Genomic DNA, 20650 nt, shown 5'->3' with positions numbered 1-20650 from the left:
AGAACGAAAAGTGCAGCTTGCACGTATCAGTCACACTTTCAGCCAGGAGACTTGGGGTTGATCCCCTGTGGAGATGTTATTGGTTGGTACCAAGCTGCTGATGTTGGCAGAGTTAACATGACGCAGAAACTTCATCACCAATATTTTCACAAATTAAAACATCAAAAACTGTAAGTCAGTCTTACCTTTTCTGCCGACTGCGCCGTGCCAAAGAAGATGGGGATGAAGGCGAGCCACACGATGCAGGTGGTGTACATGGTGAAGCCGATGGGCTTGGCCTCGTTAAAGTTCTCCGGGACGCCGCGGGTCTTTATGGCGTAAACAGTACACGTCACCATCAGTAAGATGCTGTAACCCAACGAGCAGATAATCTGGAGATCCGTGATGTCGCATTTCAACACCCCTCGAGCCAGATCGGGGTTGAAGGTCTTCTGCTCGTCGTAGTCTATGATGGTGTTGGGCGGGTCCACCCCGAACCAGATTAACACCCCTAACAGCTGGACCGAGATGAGGCTGGAGGTGATAGCGAGCTGCGAGGTGGGACTGATCAGCCTCGGCGGCGTCACAGACTTCTTGCCCTGCTCGAAGATTCGGTAGATGCGGTTGGTTTTGGTGAGGAGGGCGGCGTAGCTGATGCACATCCCCAGACCGAGGAAAATCCTTCTGAACGAGCACACGCCGACATCTGGCTTGGCGATCATGAGGAACGTGATGATGTAGCACAGAAATATCCCAGTCAGGAGGACGTAACTCAGCTCCCTGCCAGATGCCCGGACGATCGGCGTGTCGTTGTACCGTATGAACGTAGCCATGACGAAGATCGTCGCGATGATGCCCAGCATTGCCAAGAAAACCGGAATCACCGCCCAGGGCGAGTGCCACTCCAGCTTTGTGATGGGGATGGGCTGGCAGAACGTGCGGTTGGCGCTGGGCCTCATGTTGTAGGAGCACAGCTTGCAAGTGAACTCGTCAGGCTGGAACTGGTATCCGTCGCAGGGCTCGCAGTGCCAGCAGCAGGGCATGCCTTTCACCACCTTCTTCCTCTCGCCGGTTTTACAGGGAAGGCTGCACACGGAGGTGGGAACCTCCTGCTCTGCTCGAGGCCACTGCATGTCCTCCTTCTGCAGAGAGAGCATGGAGACAGTGAATGGTTAGATCAGCGCCCCAACATATTCTCACTCCAACTCATCAGAAACCGCTTCCCTTCATGTTGTAGCACAGGGTCATTTTCTCAGGTCAGGAGGCAGGTGGAGTACCAGATAGGTAGTTTAGACCAGCGGTGCCCAACCCCTGGGCCACGGACCGGTGTCAGTCCGTGAGTCGTTTGGTGCCTGGCCGCGAGAGTTGAGGCTTGGGTGTAAAATGGTGTTCAGGGTTATTGTTAACTCTGTTTCCCTGGGTCTGTTCCTGTGTTATGAATAAATCTTTCTTTTTTTGGTACTGGTTTTATTTTGTTGTATTGTATTTGTTGTATTCGCGACACCTTAAAGGCCGGTCCGTGAAAATATTGGTGGACATAAACTGGTCCGTGGCGCAAACAAGGTTGGGGACCGCCGGTTTAGACCAGTGCTTCCCTTTTGGAGCCACGGCACATATTTCACATTAGACAAACCACACCACGCACCACAGAAGCAAAATGTCACAAAAATCATATTGATCGTTTTCTCACCAGCCTCGGTTTGTCCCCAGGACACCTTTTTTGCTTTGCTTTCACTGCTCGTGCTACGGCCTTCATCTGGGCCGCAGTTTTCTCCAGGACCAGGTCTCACAGGCTACTTTTTCTTTTCAAACATTTATCTGGGATCACGCTATTACGCACTGCGTCGTCTCACAGCATGACGATTTTGTAATTTCTTCTTCATCTTCTTCTGTTTTACTGGCAGTTGGCAACCCATTTAATTAGAGCAGATAGTTGTACTGCCCTCTGGTGGAAGAGAATGTAATTGTTCTGCCTGTTACTCACGCCGATGGCTTAGAGCAGGGGTGTCGAACTGCAGGCCTCGAGGGCCGGTTTCCTGCAGGTTTTAGGTCTCACCCTGAGTTCATTACCAGGCCTCTGGAGAACTTCAGGACATGTTGAGGAGGTCATTTAGCCATTTAAATCAGCTGTGTTGGATCAAGGACACATCTAAAACCTGCAGGACACCGGCCCTTAAAGGCCTGGAGTTCGACACCTGTGCTTAGAGCACTACAGTCTTCCCTCGTTCTAAACCCACGATAGGTGAAATCCACGAAGCTTTATTTTTTACAATTATTATAGATGTTTTGAAAACCCCTCACTGCACACTTTATACACTTTTCTCAGACAGGCGTGAACATTTTCACACTTTTCTCTCTTGTTTAAACTCTCAAAGTTCAAACCTTCATAGAAAGTTCAGTATTATAGGATGAAACCAAAGATCAAACCCTGTTTTCAGGTCCAGAACATGCAATAGAGCCGCTGCCAGAGAATTCAACATTAATGAATCACTAATGAATCAATGGAAGTGGAGGAAGCAGAAGAATGAGCTGAGTAAAGACTTATCTGACTGTTTGGTTTCGCTTAATGTGCCTTATAATCCGGAAAATACGGTAACTTCTACCTTCCTTTAGTCCAAACCTTTGTGCGATGGTTAGCATCTTCCTACTGCAGGAGACTTTGACGGAGCAAACGTTTCATCGACATTGTTGTTTGTTGGGGAGAAAACTTACAAACATGCAGCACTTCAGAGTCACACTGCTAGCATCGAAGATTTAAATTTGACAAGCTGAACGCTTTCTGCACTGGACAGGAGACACGGCACGAGAGTGACAATGGCCTACAGCCAATCAGGACGCAGAACACAATGCGCTGTAAAAAACAACAACAAAAAAAGGCACCACATCCAGAGAAAGACACCAACAACCCATCGCTCACAGGCTTTCAGTGACAGTCAGTGTCTCTGGTGTTACATGTCTACTGGTGTTACATTTATGTTTTATATCTTGACCACTGCTCGCAGCGGCTCATTGGCTCTGCTGGTTTCTACCGATGGCGCTCTAGGTCTTTCACTCTCATCATCAATGTGTTTTTTTGTGTTGATGCGCTGACATTATTGTCCACCGAGACATAACCTGCCAGTGTTAGAGACCTGAAACCTGTCTTAGGAAAGGATCTTGGTTGAAGGTAAAATCCCACAATATTTGGGGGTCAGTATAAGTATAAAAACAGCTGCTCCATAACTGTAATTACACAGTATTTGCTAACCCAACAAAGAGGCCGCCCGGGTCTTTATCTGTAAATCATTCTGCGACGACTCAAACTGAAACCAAACATGCTACCTTACCATCTTTTCTTCCTGCTGCGCCTAAAAAAGTTTAGTGTTGTAGAGCAATCCTCCAAGAACAGACTGTCAACATGCTGCCCTGTGGGTGAAGCTGAACCTCGGAGTGCATGGTACAACGTCGCCATGCTGTGAGCTAATCACGCTGTCAGACATCGAGTTATAGCCGAGCGTGTGGCGCGATTTGCTTCGCTTGCTGCTCCAGTAAAAGTCACATTGATTTGACAGCCTGACTGCTGCTAATGAGCAACGGACGCTGCATTAGTGCAACATCAATATGGATGAATTCCACCTGGACCGAGCGCCGCTGAGTGCACGTCTCCTCAGCGTGAGGGTTTGCTGTGTTTAGGGTCCGCGTGTCCATCGTGTCAGATCACAAACAGGTGAGCAGCAAAGGCGCGACTAAAGTTTTATTGGAGCCTATGATCCCACACAGATACTGAGCCAGCAGCAGGTGTGTCACTGCTCAGGACGACTTTGTGGATCAGATAAAAACACAAAGACACAAAATACGTCGCTGATCTTTTAAAAAACTAAAATGTGTTTTCCTGCTCTGACCTTTGAACTCACACAGTTACAGCACATCTGCGACTGCACAGGAAACGGCCACACCTCCTCATCACACACACATGTTCTATAACACATGCGTGTTGTTGGTGACCCGCCCCGTGCTGACTGTTCCTGTACAAAGTCTGTGTTGGTAATTCGTACTGGTTCACATGTAGCGTGATGGGAATGTGCCAGACCAGCCGGCATTTCCACTTCCTGCCTGAACAAATCTATCGTATCCACTCAGATCGTTGGTCACTTTAATGGGAGCGCTAGCGTTAGCGCAGAAAGCCTGCTCAGGGTTGGATCTCAAAACCTGATCGATCCGTCCATGAGGGGAACGATGAGCTACAAACATTCATGGTGCTTTTATTTTGAAAGTCAAGCTCGCTTACAAGTCGCAGGTTTTCCTTTTTGGGAAAAAACACCTGTAAGTGGTCTGAAAGTCACATTAAGTGGGATGGACTTTAACTACCTTCTTATCCGGTCGTTAAGTGATGACGTGACGAAAGTAGTCTGTGTTTAATATGCTTTTGTGTTGTTAACATGTTTAATGTTTTGTATTTTCTTCTATTTAATCTCAAAAAGCTCCTAAAACAGTCAGTGATCACTGTTGACCTCCCTCGGCTTTTATTACCGCTAATCATTTATTTAAGCTCAGTTTTTAAACCCTTAGGATGTAACTACAGCCCAGCCCATGCAGCAGTATATGAATGACTAACCTCGTATTGTGGATGGATTATCTCAGTTGTTCTCCTGGCTGAAGTTTGGTCCTTTTACAGCATCCTGCCATGCGATTACATTTGTTCCTGACCACCGAGAACACTCACGTTAACTTTTATCGAGTGGAAAAAAAGTTAGCTTGTTTATATTATGCTAACATAGCTGTGTCGCTAGCGGTCACGTAGCACATCATTATATACCAGCTAGCCAAACTTCAGTAACCCTACAAACGTCACTGCTGTTTAGTTTTCTGTCTTCATTGATGTTGGAAGTGATAACAGAGCTGTACGTTTGAATTTGTTTCCAAAACCCGCAGTCAGGACATGCTATATTGTATTTAGATAGAAGCTAGCGAGCTAACTTCCTGCTAGCAAGCTAACTCCGTTAAATGTCATAAATTCCGTTTTCGTGGATGCCTGGATGTTAAACTCAATTGTTACACCTGGTAGAGCAGAACGCTGATCATTTTATTAAAGATGAAAGACTTTAGACAGTTTTTCAACTCTCAGTAATGCCATAGTGATCGTTTGATATATGGACCTGCAGCGGAGTTTAGGCCCAGACACGGCTAGTGACGTCAGACTGAACGACCGGATAAGGAACGGTGACTAATCCCTTCTTGCAGCATGCAGCCAACGAGAAAGTTATTCATTTATCGGGTTTTGTTGTAACGTGTTATTTGTAGCGTCTTAGGCTGAGTTTTATTTTGTTAATGCTGTGTAGTTTTCACAGTGGCTTTGGAGAGACGTCTTCAAATAAACCAGTGATGGAAAAACTACTTGGGTCTGCCGGTGCTTTGAGGGAATCATACACATGTATGTGCTGTGCAGCTGCATGTGCTTATTATTATTAATAAATTATACAGATCAGCTGCTGCATGAGTCTGAATTTCAGCTGTGCCTGTTTGATGTGACTTAAATGAAACTTAATGCATGAAGGGGTGAGTGTAATGTTGTTTTATTAACGAGTTTTCGCTCTTTCAGGTTTAAAGAAAGCGCCCGATCAGATGTGTCTGAGTATTGTTCAGTACGCTGTTGTGTGAAGTGATGAGCCTGTGGAAATGAGCTCCAGGCCTGAAACGCTGCCCAGACCCTGGAAGGAGCTGAGCCCTGACGGATGCTGTGTGTTTGTTATTGTGTGCTGATGAATTTGGCAGATAGCTGCTCGCCGTCTGATCTAAAAAGACTTGGAGGGATTTGAAAAGCTGCTGTGACCCAGAGCTGATCCATTACAGAGCGCTAAGGACGTCCTCAGACAGATTATCTGCAGAGGCCGATCTCAATGAGCCTTTGGTTCCAGCGGCACCGGGAAAGAAAGTCCAGAGTCGATAGCGGATGTTATCTCCAGGTTGCCCCGGCTCCCCGCCCGCCCCCAAACAGCTGAGTGGATGACCTGGAATAGCCGGGGATGGAAGGCCGCGTGGGGCTAACAGCCTGGCTCGTCTCTGTCCAAGCTGACAGTCAGAGCCAGCCTCTAATCCCCCCCCCCCCTCGTAAACAGGCGGCGGTCCAGCTCCGAAGCAAAGGAAACGCATCTCTCCCACACAGCTCCTGTCTCCTAATTCATTTCCCCTATTATGAAATTCCGATTACATTCATCAGCATTTGCTTCCACACATCCATCCATCACTCCCACGTCCCATCCAACCTTTTCACTGCACGCCAAGCATCATCAGAATTACATGACCGGCTGACACAAATCCCCGCTGCTCCTCCTCGCCATCAGCTCACAGGCAGGTGAATCCGCCGCCACGTTTAATGCATGGAAGGCGTTCAAATCCTACTCGTCACAAAAGAAACGAGCTCCTCCGCACGCCGTGAGAGAGTGACTCACAGCCTCACTAATAACACAAATCCAGACGGGATGGGATGCAAAACGCCACGAGCGGCGGCAGGTCAATCATTTAAATGAAAACGCCATCTGTCTTCTGGCCTTCGCAGTGGTCAGGAGGGCTGCCCGCCGCCGAGGCGTGTTCAATAATTCACCCCGAGCTTTGAGGAGGTGTCACAGCTGGTGGAGAAAGCCCCCCCACCCCCACACAGCCTCAGCAGCTGATTAAGTCTCCGGGTCCTGAACTCAGCCGGCACGCCGACAGCTTCGTCCAACACAGGAAATAAAATGAGCACAACTGTGTTCGCCGTAAAGGTTACAGCAGGAACAACGCTGCTCATTACGCTTCCTGCAGCTCTCTGCATCACGGCACTCAGGAGCGCTCCACCAACTCGACCAACACCCCGAGTCACCCAGGTCCCAATTATCCTCGACGCCATCTTTAGATACCGCCGACCCGAACCAGTAATGTGTCCTTTCACACACCTGGAAAAATAAGGGTGAGACCTGTGCACGTAAAATCTGCGGTCCAGCAGGACAAAATCGATTATTTGTGACTCTCTGAGCACATGAGCCCAATCTGGGTCACAAATCAGCAGACCTGTGGGGGGGTGATTATTCTACACGCCGTCTGACCAATACGACAGAGAGGAAGTGGAGCTTTAACACGTTTCAGGAAAGAGAGGCGGCTGGTTTGGAGCCAGAATCTGACTCTGGGCCGTCGGCATCATCAGGCGGCGCACTAATGTTTCTGCAAAGGGATGCAATTACCGCCGCGTCCGTGCCGACCTGAACGCCAACCGTTGCTGAGGAGAAACGTCCCAGCAAATCACCCAAGAGCTCCATCTGAGACTCTACAGGCCTCAGTCAGCAGGTTAAAGGTCAAAGTTCATGACAGTACAACTAGAAACAGACTGAAGGAGTAAGGCTATGAAAGCCTCCTCTGTGAAAGGACCTCAGACACAAATGAGTGCTGACGTGGGTTTTTGGCATTTATATACTCTCCTCCTCAACCTTTGCACTTTTAGAGGAAACACCTACAAATGCACCTGTGTCCACGCCGTCCAACACGCCGCTTCACTGAAACTTTACGTGAAGCTGAGCTCTGCAGGAGAACTTGTGCTCTGTGGGGCTCGGGGAGATGCTCGGCCCGTGGTTAAGCGCTGACGAGGCTGATCCTGACCGATAATGTGCTGCTGGCAGACGGCGTCATGAAGCTTTGCTTCGTCTGGCTCCTGTCGGAGGCCGGCCTGCAGATTTCTGCTCTAAATGAAACTAAAGGTCAGATTTGCAAGGAGACAAAAGGCGAGCGAGTAAATGTTCGCTGGGTGTAAAATGGAAAAAGAAACCGAGGAGCTCCGTGAACACTTCCTGCGCCTCCCTCGCTGTTATTCTTATCACTGTCGGGCAGACCTTTGCTCCCACGCCTGCTGTCACACTCCTCGTCGATAAGCCGGCGCTGTGATGCCGTTGTAGGCGGGTCAGTGTGGGTCAGGTGAGCGGTGCAGGGGAAGCGTCTCTCTCTGCTCGCTGTTAGTCACAGCAGCGTCTGTTCGCCCGGCAGAGCCAATAACACATCAACACTCTGGGGGGGGGGGCTTCCAGTCTCACTGTGCCAGGGACGCAGTGACGGGCTCTCCGCACCGTTGCCATGGATACCTTTTTTTGGCCTGATTCTTCATTGCCCCCCCCCCCCGCTTCCTCGCCTCCTGACTGCGTGTTGGATGCTGTCGGCCGGTCGCCCAGCAGCGACCGCTTCACAAACACGTCTCGCTTTCCTCCATCTGCCCGCACGCAGAGGGCTCGTCTGCTCCGCCTCCCTGTTCTCACACGTCTCCCTCTTCCTGCCTTCTTTTCATCTTCGTTCATGGCGAGGCGCACAAGCACCGCGGGAGACGAGGGGCTCGCGTCCCCCCAAATATTAGTAACGAGCAGTCATGAAACGCCTCCCGAGGCTAATTTCCTCCGCCTCGATATTCAGCATCAAACCGACTCCGGAGCGTGAGGAAGCTCATCCTTCATGTTGTGCTGCCGTCTCTTTAAATGGATATGCAGGATAAAGCGAGCAGAATCCATCTGTGGTATCAGAGCAGAGCAGAGGGACGCAGCGAGCCTTCTCCACGCCACAGAGCACAGGAACTCCCATAACCATGGAAACAGCTTCACAGATAGAAAACTTTACAAACGCCGGGCTAAAGTGACACGGAGAGAAACACGCCTCAACCAAAGTCCATCGAACTTCACTGTTGATGTCTCCAGAGGACCAAACGGTTTAACTTCGCTCTCGCTCTGCAGGCCTACTTGTTGTTCCTAGAGTATTTAAAGTAGAATGGGAGGCAGAGCCTTCAGTTTTCAGGCCCCTCTTCTGTGGAACCAGCTTCCAGTTTGGATTCAGGAGACAGACACTATCTCTACTTTCAAGATTAGGCTTCAAACTTTCCTTTTTGCTAAAGCATATAGTTAGGGCTGGACCAGGTGACCCTGAATCCTCCCTTAGTTATGCTGCAATAGACGTAGGCTGCCGGGGATTCCCATGATGCACTGGGTGTTTCTTCTTCCCTTCACAGATTCCTGGAGGTGTATTTGCTTCCTGTGGTTTCCTGTCTGTAATTATAATCATGCCCCTCCCCCTCCTTTCTTTGCTCCTCCCTTCAGCTGACACTGTAGTCATCCTTTCCCTCCTGACCAACAGCAAGTCGTCAAAACTGCAGCATCTCTCGGCTGAGTCAACCTCGGCAGCAGGCCGTCTCTCACCAACGCCGTCTGCTTTCCTTCCATCATTGAGCCACAGCCATTAACTCAGTCACTGTGGATCATGATTAAACTGATTAATTGAATGAAGAAGGAAATAAGTCCCCGGGGTCCCGGTGAGGCCGAGCGCAGCTGAACGTTTGCAGTTAGCGGATGAGCGGCGTGCTCAAGTGACAGAAACCAACTGAAAGGACCAAAGAACAGGAAACTCATCAGAGACGAGATCACAGGCATGCCAGCGCCATTCATCCTCCACGTGACAAACACAGCAGCCACACGCCACGTTCTGCGAGCGCACTCAGTTTGCTGACTGAAATCAGTCCCGCCTCTGTTGATTATTCACCCGGAAAACTGAAAAATGATCCAGAGGGCTGATTATGATTCAGCGTATCATGTAAAACTGCTCAGAGGAGTCACAGCCGAGCAGATGTTCATTGTAATCACACAAAGGTCCAGCAGGGGCAGCAGCGAGTCAGTCCCCAACATGTTTACAGGCCGACACACAGGCTGCTGGTTCCTGTAGCACTTCCTGAACCTGCGAACATGTTTGTAGTCTGTAGGGTTTTTACACACAGAGGGCGGAGTCACCAGCTTCAGCGCGTCTGTCACTCTGACAACGCCTGAAACGCTCTGATGAGTCAGCAGTGTGTCTGCGTAAAGCAGCCTATCATGGAGCTTCTGCCAGGTGATCGACGGTGATGATGATGAAGGTGGAGTGACAAACAGGAATTCAGGATTTTCCAGTGAAACATGCTCTCTGATTCCATCTGGGACCGATTAACAAATAAATACCGAAATGAAAATGAAATCCGAGTGTCTCCGACACGAGCCGACAGCAGCAGCTCGGAGAAACGTTGACGAATCTGCAGCTGCAGAGCGAGTTTAAAAGTTTTCTTTAACGAAGCGATAACAGGCGTCCGTGAACAGCACGAGGATTAAACTTGATTTAAAGCCGCGAGGAAAGCACCTCCAGCTCACTTAAGCCTTTATCAGACTCCCACTCCTGCACTTCACAGCGGCGCTCGGCGCTCCAACATCACTGCGGTGTAAAACGTTGCCGTGTGCGATGACCCGCTGCGACTCGGGATTATTCTAAAGCGCAGAATAAAAGCTCTGTGTACATCAGCTGAGCGCGGGCGGCGTTTTCCCTCCACAGGTGAGAGATTGAGGTCCTTTGTTCTTTGATGCAGGTGCTGAACAAACACACGTCTGACCTGCTTCAAAGAAAAGCTGCAGATGGAAAAAAACAAACAGGGAATTTGAATAATTATCTTCCTTTTAGCTGCGTTTGAGACACAAAGTGAAGAGCCGCTGTGTCCTTTATCTTTGAAGTGGTTTAAAACAGACATCGTGTCACGTGTGCTGCTTTTATTACTGCGAAATACTCACAAGACAATTTCTGCAGAGGAAAACTCTGAGAGTGTAAGCGTCCTCGCCGCTGAGCGCATCACTCCCAGCAAACAGCACTGAGGCTCAGCTTCTGACCTGGAAGCCTGCGGTCACTCTGTGGAGACGTCTGGACTGGCAAGGTGTGATTGGCTGGAGCAGGGAGTTGTGGGAGTGTCTGCTTGGACTGCTGGTTGACATGGTTGTGCAGGACAACAAAACCTGGCTGTGAGACCTCATATTTGAGACGTTTTAAAGGCGTCCTGATAAAAATCACAGCTCTGTAAACCTGCTGAGGCTGTCACCAGGATGCAGGTGACCCCTCCCTCCTGCTAACAGGTGTGCTCACCTGCGCTCTGTCAGCTGCAGTGGACAGTTTAATGCGGGTGTAAGCCTCCTGACACTGTTTCAGAGTCCCACAGAGGGAAAGATTAGCTTTTTAAAATCATTAAAAGGAAGGACACCACAGGACACAGACAATATTTCTCCCCTTGTTCGTCTCCTCCCGCCTCCCCTCCTCCCTCCTGACATCTGCTGTTAATCCTCTCCAGGCCACAGACCCCGTTTCATCCCATTCCCAGCCTCAATTGAGATTAATTCAATTTATCACTTGTAATTTCTTCCAGCCGCCAGTAAACGGCTGGTGTATTAGCCCGGGCTCCTCAGAGGGCCAAATTGATTCTGCATGCTGAGCGATGCTTTGTGCATTCAGGATACCAGCACATGTCGACCGAAGGGGAGGAGGAGGAGGAGGAGGAGGTCTTCCTCACAGCTGTGTGTGTGAGACACTGAAGGAGTTTGGTCACCTGCAGCCACATCTGAGGGTTTAAACAGGAAGTGGTGCTGCGTTTCACCGAGACCCTCCTCAGTGACCACTTCAGTGTGAGGACAGGAGAGAGGTCCAGGAGGAGAGAGGTCCAGGAGGAGAGAGGTCCAGGAGGAGAGAGGTCCAGGAGGTGAGAGGTCCAGGAGGAGCGAGGTCCAGGAGGTCCAGGAGGAGAGAGGTCCAGGAGGAGAGAGGTCCAGGAGGAGAAAGGTCCAGGAGGAGAGAGGTCCAGGAGGTCCAGGAGGAGAGAGGTCCAGGAGGAGAGAGGTCCAGGAGGAGAAAGGTCCAGGAGGAGAGAGGTCCAGGAGGAGCGAGGTCCAGGAGGTCCAGGAGGAGAGAGGTCCAGGAGGTGAGAGGTCCAGGAGGTCCAGGAGGTGAGAGGTCCAGGAGGAGAGAGGTCCAGGAGGAGAGAGGTCCAGGAGGTGAGAGGTCCAGGAGGAGAGAGGTCCAGGAGGAGAGAGGTCCAGCAGGAGAGAGGTCCAGCAGGAGAGAGGTCCAGGAGGAGCGAGGTCCAGGAGGAGAGAGGTCCAGGAGGTCCAGGAGGTGAGAGGTCCAGGAGGAGAGAGGTCCAGGAGGTCCAGGAGGTGAGAGGTCCAGGAGGAGAGAGGTCCAGGAGGTCCAGGAGGTGAGAGGTCCAGGAGGAGAGAGGTCCAGGAGGTCCAGGAGGTGAGAGGTCCAGGAGGAGAGAGGTCCAGGAGGAGCGAGGTCCAGGAGGTGAGAGGTCCAGGAGGAGCGAGGTCCAGGAGGTGAGAGGTCCAGGAGGAGCGAGGTCCAGGAGGAGAGAGGTCCAGGAGGTCCAGGAGGTGAGAGGTCCAGGAGGAGAGAGGTCCAGGAGGAGAGAGGTCCAGGAGGAGCGAGGTCCAGGAGGAGAGAGGTCCAGGAGGAGCGAGGTCCAGGAGGTGAGAGGTCCAGGAGGAGAGAGGTCCAGGAGGAGAGAGGTGCAGGAGAAGTGAAGTGCAGGAGGAGAGAGGTCCAGGAGGAGAGAGGTCCAGGAGGTCCAGGAGGAGAGAGGTCCAGGAGGAGCGAGGTCCAGGAGGTCCAGGAGGAGCGAGGTCCAGGAGGAGCAAGGTCCAGGAGGAGAGAGGTCCAGGAGGTCCAGGAGGAGAGAGGTCCAGGAGGAGCGAGGTCCAGGAGGTCCAGGAGGAGCGAGGTCCAGGAGGAGCGAGGTCCAGGAGGAGCGAGGTCCAGGAGGTCCAGGAGGAGCGAGGTCCAGGAGGTCCAGGAGGAGAGAGGTCCAGGAGGAGAGAGGTCCAGGAGGAGCGAGGTCCAGGAGGTCCAGGAGGAGCGAGGTCCAGGAGGAGCGAGGTCCAGGAGGTCCAGGAGGAGAGAGGTCCAGGAGGAGCGAGGTCCAGGAGGAGAGAGGTCCAGGAGGTCCAGGAGGAGAGAGGTCCAGGAGGTCCAGGAGGAGAGAGGTCCAGGAGGAGAGAGGTCCAGGAGGAGAGAGGTCCAGGAGGTCCAGGAGGAGAGAGGTCCAGGAGGAGGGAGGTCCAGGAGGAGAGAGGTCCAGGAGGTCCAGGAGGAGAGAGGTCCAGGAGGAGAGAGGTCCAGGAGGTCCAGGAGGAGCTGCAGACACTCCTCACAGTACAGCCAGGTTGGAGACGCCTCTCTGATCAGCTGCAGCTCAGCGCTCTGATGTCATGGAGCAGTGGGAGGAGACACCGGCAGCGTGACCTCGGATCCTTCAGACAGCGCAGGTACTGCAGCGGGGTCAGGGGTCACCCAGGGGACCTCCACGGCACAGGGAGGGGCTTTTAATGTTGCTGAAGGTTACCATGGTAACAGCACACAGACTGCAGTGTCAGTCTGGAGGAAACAGCTGCTGTCAGCTTTGAAAGCTGCAAGCAAACAAAGTATTTGAATAAGTGCACGTGTCCTCGTGTGACTCTGCACGCTCCACGAGCCTGTCGCTGCTGGAGCACGTCACTTTCCCCATTGAAGGATATTCTATTCTATTCTATTCTATTCTATTCTATCGTACACACATGAACTTTGCGTGAGCATGTATTTATGTTTCTTGCTGATATTTGCTGCTCTGTCTTCGCCCTTCAGAGTCTGCGGATCAGAAAAGTCAAACAGATTTCTAAGAGCAGCAAAGGCGTCTCCAAGGAATTGTCTCCACATGAAGAAGGTGACCTGGAGCCGGCGGCGGCGGCAGGACCGGCGGCGGTGACTCTGAGCTCGGTCTTTCATGTCTCAGCAGAGAGCACAGGTCCTGCAGGCTGCTGAGCCTCCTCCTCCTCCTCCTCCTCCTCCTCCTCGCTGATGGGCAGCAGACTCTGAGCTCCTGATGATCACGCTGACATTTAAATGTGTGTCGGAGCTTCTACGCCTGTCCTGCTGGCTGCTGGAGTTTCCTCCACCCAAACATCCACCCGACCAGCTCCTCCCATCACGGTCACATTCAGCTTTTTGGTTATTCACTCATTTTTGTCCCTGTTCCATTTTTACTTGACTTTGTTTGTAATGGTTGTTTCACTCAGAGACGGTTTCACCTTCAAAGAACAGAAACGTGACCAACGTGAGCGGAAACATGCGTGCGTTGTTAGGGGCGTGGCCTCTTTGTCCTTTGTATCTGTCCATCACAGTCGGGGTCTATGCTGGAAGTCTCCTCCTCTTGAAGGCGACTCTTGCAGCTTTTAGCCAACCCTGGTACAAATCTGACCGGCATCAGACCGGCGACCTGTCCAGGTGTGCCCCGCCTCTCACCCTATGGCCGCTGGCGTAGGCTGACCTGGATAAGTGGAAAATAGATGATGGATGGAGCAAATCTAAAAAAATCCACGGCCAAAACGCTGAGTAATTAAATGAGCCGAGCGTATCAGTAAGATGTCGCCTTCACAGCGTTACAAACACGAGGACGGAGGAATAGCAGCTCCTGCTCTGCCACATCGGCTGTGCAGCTGAATAATTTAGTGTTGTGAAGAAGCAGAGACGTGGCCCTGAATGCAGAAGAAGAAGAGACTCGCTGGCTGTCCAGATCACGAGAAGTGCAACGAGCGAGTCACATATCAGAGCGTCTCCAGCGCCCGCAGTTTACTGAGGCGATCGTGGTTACTCAGCCTAACTGTGACATGTTTCAGATCCAAACCTCCATCCATCCAGGTCTCAGGAACTACACCTGACCGAGCGCTCTGACCCTGAGTATTTCATCTCAGCAGTATTGAGTGTCTGCTCTGTGCTTCTTAACGTCTCTGCGTCCTGATCCAGACTTTCACAGGAGCAGACACTCCAGGTAAAACCACGGAGACCCATCATCGCCAAAAACACCAGACACGCTCAAAGGCTGAGGCAGCACACAGACACAAAGCAGGAAGTCTCAAACATCGTGGGTGGAGCAGAGAGTCCACGCCGCTGCTCCCTCTCTCTGTTTCGCAGTACCCTCTGCTTCGCCGAGCTGCGGCTGACTCAGCCTAATAAATTTGTAAACCTCTCACAGCATCAGATAATCTCCTCTGCCTGACGAGCCTCCAATTAGCCCGTGTTCAGGGCCAGATGTGGTGTAAACGCGCCCGCTAATCCTGCTGGCGGTCCCAGCTGAGTCAGACGGAAACCACCCGCGAGGCAGGAATGGTCCACGCCGTGAGATGCAAACTCAACAAATCCCGTCCTTATCAAAAAAACAGAAGGGGGGGGGGTTACAGCACATCACCTGTAAGCAATGAGGGCAGCTCTCTGTATGTACACCTGTGAACGACGCTGCTCTCTGACTCTGAATCAGCCGTGAAAAACCTCCTGGCTGAACTCTGAGGGGTCACCTGTCATTTAAAGGTGCTTCAAAGGTCAAAGGTCAACACGAGTCCTTACATCAGCTGGTCTGTTTAGATCAGCAGCATCTTTTCACTCACATGGAGCTGCAGCGTCTCCGTCCACTGTCCAATCATGCGGTAGCCCGGCCCGGTCACGTTGTTCCACTGATACTGGAACAGGTCGTAGCGCCCGGGAGCGTCGCCGTTACGGTTGAACGTCACCGACGTACCGGCACTTCCTGCGGAGGAAAACAGAGACAAACAGCCTTAAATGAGTTTGGTCAGTAATGAGCCGCCATGACCTCGGAGATGCTGGAAGACAATTACAGGACAGTAAATTACCAGTAATACCAGTATACCCAGTATTACCAATAACAGTGTGTGATTCTGGGCTGGCCCACACAGAAGGTGTTGTGTGCTGATAATCAGGGCGTCCGTTGCCGAAACGGCGTGTGGAGCCACTGACAGTCAAAACAAACGCAGACGGAACAGATGGAGGAAAAACAGGAAACGCGAGTAACTCGCAGCAGCCAATAAACTCGCAGCAGCTCCAAAACTGGTCGCTGTGGGAGACACGTGTTCCCAGAGCGGCTGGAGGCTGGGTGTAGGTGCAGACTGTCAGCAGGTGTGACCTTGTGATCGCTTCGGTGGCTTCCAGATTGCTGTGGCCGCCTGTAGTTTCCATGGAAACGCTCACTAACTGGAGGAAGCTGGAAGAGTGACGTAATGAAGAACATTCACCTTCAAAATAAAAGCTTTTGACACGTGTTGGTTGGAGCTGTTAGGCACGACTTTACTTTGAATGTAAATGTTGCGTGTTTGTGTCTGCACACACGTCTGTGTCTTCTGTGATGATGAGGTCATTAAACATGCTCCAATAGGCTCCACCTACTCTAGGTGAAGCCCAGTAGACAGCTAGCAGCTAGCTAACAGCTATAGCCGCCTGTGTCCTCATCCACCTGTCAGTCACAGAGGCCACGCCCCTAACAATGCAGACTTTAAATTATCTGCAGAGACCGAGCAGGTTGTGTATCAGGCTGTTATGGTTATTTTAACATGGGAGTCTATGGGGACTGACTCACTGCTGCCCCTGCTGGATGTCAGAGGAACTGCAGGTCAGTGCTTTGTCTGTTTTCAGACAGCAACTTCTACACAACTACAACTTCTACACAACTGCACGTCAAACTCTTTGTTTTTAGAGATTCAAAGCCTGAAATTCAGGACCATGGACAGCACACACACAGACACACACACACTGACCGCTCTCGCCCGCCCGCGTGCACGTCAGCATTAATGCGTGTTCGGGTTTGAGTCGCTGTGAGACGTGATTTTACGACGAGGATAAAAACAGAAGTTTACGAGCCGTTTATAACCAGCAGCGTGTTTCTGGCCTCGAGCTCAGGGCGCGAGCAGCTTTATGGGCCGCAGAAGGACGCGGCCATCGGCCCACTCACCGTTGAAGCTGACGCTGCGGATGTACTTGAGCAGTTTCTTGCCCCCGGCGATCTCCATCTCGGGGCAGATGCCGGAGTTCTCGGGACACATGTCACGCTGCATGTTGTGGAGCGCGTGGGCCATGGCGTACACGGCGTCGATGACGAACTGCACCTTCCCCTCCTGCTCGTACTTTGAGTCGATGCCGATGCGCTCCTGACCTGAAGGAGACAGAGGTCACACAGAGGTCACACAGAGGTCACACAGAGGTCACACAGAGGTCACACAGGAAGCTGCTGACGCTCGCTGGGTTTTTTGCTGAAGGTGACACAATTACAGAACATATGAATGAGCAGTTTCTCACACACACACACACACACTGTGACCTTCACCTGCAGTGAGTGAGCAGAGGTGAGTTTAGCAAAGACAAACTTGGACGTGTTTGTGTGATGGCACAGGGAGACAAACATACACCACAGTGGGTTAACTGCAGGACTTTGAGGGTGAGGATGGTGGGTGAGGATGGTGGGTGAGGATGGTGGGCGAGGAGCTGCGCCGTGAGCACGGCTGAGTCAGTATTAATAATGTTTATCGATCACGCTCTTTCATAACGCCTCCAACAGGCAGCACTGTGACTGCAGTCTCTCCCTCTGCTGTGATGACAGGAAGGAAGCTTTAAAGTAACAGCAGCTCAGTTTAATCAGCCAGCGAAGGAAAAACTTTGGCTTCGCGTTTAAAGGACGCGTCTTTGTCTTTGAGGCCTCTCCGTCCTGAGCTCGTCTGTCTTCGTGCTTTTCTCTCTGTTTGAGGAGCTCAGATCTTTGGTCTCAGCCCAGAGCGACTCAGAGCGCTCGGCTCCGTCAGCTGACCAGCGAGGAGCTCGGGAGTAGCGGTCTTTGTACTTCTGTCTTTGTGCTGTTCAGGAACAGGTGGCGAGGCCCAGGATGGCCAGAAGGCAGACGTACGGCAGCGAATAGCACGGCTTCCAGATAATGTGGTCACAGGCAGAGACTGACGACGTCGTCCTATCTCTGCTCTTAAACCCTCCCGAGGCCCCGCCTCTCCAACCCTCCATATTTATCTGCCAGAGGCAAAGGGACCCGAGCTCAATGTTATCTCATAAACAGGAGTCCCTCTCTGGACCACCTCACACCCCGGAGCTGCTGGCACAATCTTATCTGCACGGCAGCCTTCAGAGGCACCGCCGGCACAATGTTATCCTGCAGCTGTCCTCACCCCGGGCCGTTAGCCTTCAACCACCTGTTAGTGCCGCAGGAGTCCCTGAACACAACGCGGAGGCTGTTAATGAGAGAGAGCCATTCAGGAGCTGTCCGAGACAAGAGCGACGCCAAAACATACGACAGGCTCCACATTTCACCCCAAAAACCATTCAAAGAAGAAAATCAGAGCCAGAGAGGCGCCTACAGTACCCATGATGCACCTGCACCCTGAACAGATGCCTGACAAAACCAAACATCTGTAACAGGGGAAAGTCCAGTCAGTGGTTAGTTCACTGTCTGTAGAGAAAGTGGGAAAGTCAGGTCTGTTGTTAGTTCACTGTCTGTAGTGAAAGTGGGAAAGTCAGGTCTGTGGTTAGTTCACTGTCTGTAGTGAACGTGGGAAAGTCCAGTGTCTGTGGTTAGTTCACTGTCTGCAGTGAAAGTGGGAAAGTCCAGTGTCTGTGGTTAGTTCACTGTCTGTAGTGAAAGTGGGAAAGTCCAGTGTCTGTGGTTAGTTCACTGTCTGCAGTGAAAGTGGGAAAGTCCAGTGTCAGTGGTTAGTTCACTGTCTGTAGAGAAAGTGGGAAAGTCAGGTCTGTGGTTAGTTCACTGTCTGTAGTGAGCGTGGGAAAGTCCAGTGTCTGTGGTTAGTTCACTGTCTGCAGTGAAAGTGGGAAAGTCCAGTGTCTGTGGTTAGTTCACTGTCTGTAGTGAAAGTGGGAAAGTCCAGTGTCTGTGGTTAGTTCACTGTCTGTAGTGAACGTGGGAAAGTCCAGTGTCTGTGGTTAGTTCACTGTCTGCAGTGAAAGTGGGAAAGTCCAGTGTCTGTGGTTAGTTCACTGTCTGTAGTGAAAGTGGGAAAGTCCAGTGTCTGTGGTTAGTTCACTGTCTGTAGTGAAAGTGGGAAAGTCAGGTCTGTGGTTAGTTCACTGTCTGTAGTGAACGTGGGAAAGTCAGGTCTGTGGTTAGTTCACTGTCTGTAGTGAAAGTAGGAAAGTCCAGTGTCTGTGGTTAGTTCACTGTCTGTAGTGAAAGTGGGAAAGTCCAGTGTCTGTGGTTAGTTCACTGTCTGCAGTGAAAGTGGGAAAGTCAGGTCTGTGGTTAGTTCACTGTCTGCAGTGAAAGTGGGAAAGTCAGGTCTGTGGTTAGTTCACTGTCTGTAGTGAAAGTGGGAAAGTCAGGTCTGTGGTTAGTTCACTGTCTGTAGTGAAAGTGGAAAAGTCCAGTGTCTGTGGTTAGTTCACTGTCTGTAGTGAAAGTGGAAAAGTCCAGTGTCAGTGGTTAGTTCACTGTCTGTAGTGAAAGTGGGAAAGTCCAGTGTCTGTGGTTAGTTCACTGTCTGTAGTGAAAGGGGAAAAGTCCAGCTTCTGTATTCGTTTCTCACTGCCTGTACTAAAAGCAACACAGCTGAATTCTGATCTAAAGTTGGACTGTAGTCATTTCTAAAAGAGAAGAATCCTCCTCATCCGAAGGAGCTCTGTGACCTCAGGATGAAATCATATGAAGCAGATGTCACATTCATTTTCACGCTCTGTAATTCGCCTCCCTGCAGTTTGAATAAGTGGGTTAATAACACAAATAATTGCCCTAGTTGTGGTAGTAACACCATGTTTGGAGGCACTTAAAAAAACTGGTTCCCAGGAGGAAGCGTCCTGCTGTGCATCATCTCAGTTTTAAGAAGACATCAGTGAAAGAAGAAAACAGCCAAATGTGTCATTAAAGGAGAGATTTCACAGTCAACGAGCACTTCTGCAGCTCAGCTCGGCTGCCCTCTGCTTCTGTATCTCACTGCAATATTTATAACATAATAAAGCAACACACAGTTTAAAATTATGGGTGAAAATATCCTGTTTTTAAATAAATAAATGAGGAAAAACCTCCAAGATTAAATTTCTTCTTGATAAAAAACCTCAATAATTCTTATATTTCTGCAATGCTGGAAAGTTATAAGGAGAAAAAATTATTCAATTTTTAGTAAAAAATTCATTTTTATGAAAGAGGAAAAATAGAGGACTGAGTTTTTTTACACAATAACTTCAGAGTTTAATGTTTTTCTTGCGCTGTAATAAACTTTTGATTTATTTAATGTGGGACATAAAACGACTGCATGCAAGTTAAAAAGACAAAAGAGTCAATATGATTAATTACCAATGCGAATTATTAAAACTTCATTTTGTAATACAGCAAAAAATGATGGAGATTAAAAATGAAAAAAATAAACACATTTTAAATGAGAGTAAAGAAACGAGATAAATAAAAGTTTAATTCTACAACATGAAGGTAAAAAGTCAAAATGATCAGAACTTCGACTTTTGCTCTGAGATCAAATAATTAAAGCTGACGAGGAAATGATGGGAAACTTCATTTACAACAGATTCAGGTCTCCGTGGATCTGACTATAACCTGGAGCACAGCCATGTTTGTCCTGGATTCCTGGAATCCCGCTCCGTAAATTTGACCTCTTAATCTCCAACAGCTGCCAAGATGAACAAATTAAACGGCACAAAGTATCCTCTCATGGACGAGCATGACTCATTTCCTCCCCGCCGACATCGAGGCCATAACCCCACCCACATGCTCTCAATACCTGCTGTTTGGAGGAGCAGCCAATCACTAAAGGGGGTGGAGCCAAAACGTCTCGTTTCAGACAGAGGAAGAAGTGAGGAGCTGCATCGGGGGTCAGTGTCACATAAAGAAGGATTATTTCCAGCTGTGAGTCATGCAAAGCTGCTCTGGAGGAGAACATGCTCACACACACACACACACACACACACAGACTCACACACACACACAGACACACACACACACACACAGACTCACACACACACACACACACAGACTCACACACACACACACACACACAGACTCACACACACACACAGA

At 50.4% G+C, this 20650-nt stretch overlaps 1 protein-coding gene across 2 annotated transcripts in view; it reads right to left on the bottom strand.

Moving 5' to 3' along the window:
- Positions 1 to 20650, bottom strand: part of grm7 (glutamate metabotropic receptor 7) — a 145982-nt gene that overhangs the window by 19663 nt on the left and 105669 nt on the right. For both annotated transcript variants that reach the window (XM_087841144.1, XM_087841145.1), the window contains exons 6-8: positions 16568 to 16768; positions 15213 to 15352; positions 186 to 1121 (exon numbers count right to left, since the gene is read on the bottom strand). In XM_087841144.1, coding sequence (XP_087697270.1) covers positions 186 to 1121; positions 15213 to 15352; positions 16568 to 16768 — 1277 coding nt within the window. The remainder of the gene's footprint in view (positions 1 to 185; positions 1122 to 15212; positions 15353 to 16567; positions 16769 to 20650) is intronic.

The sequence above is a fragment of the Neolamprologus brichardi genome, chromosome 5 (assembly GCF_056152115.1).
Source record: "Neolamprologus brichardi isolate AB-2024 chromosome 5, ASM5615211v1, whole genome shotgun sequence".
NCBI classification, from domain to species: Eukaryota; Metazoa; Chordata; class Actinopteri; order Cichliformes; family Cichlidae; genus Neolamprologus; species Neolamprologus brichardi.
Note: the sequence above shows the minus strand (reverse complement) of the source record. Positions and strands in the feature narration are given on the sequence as shown.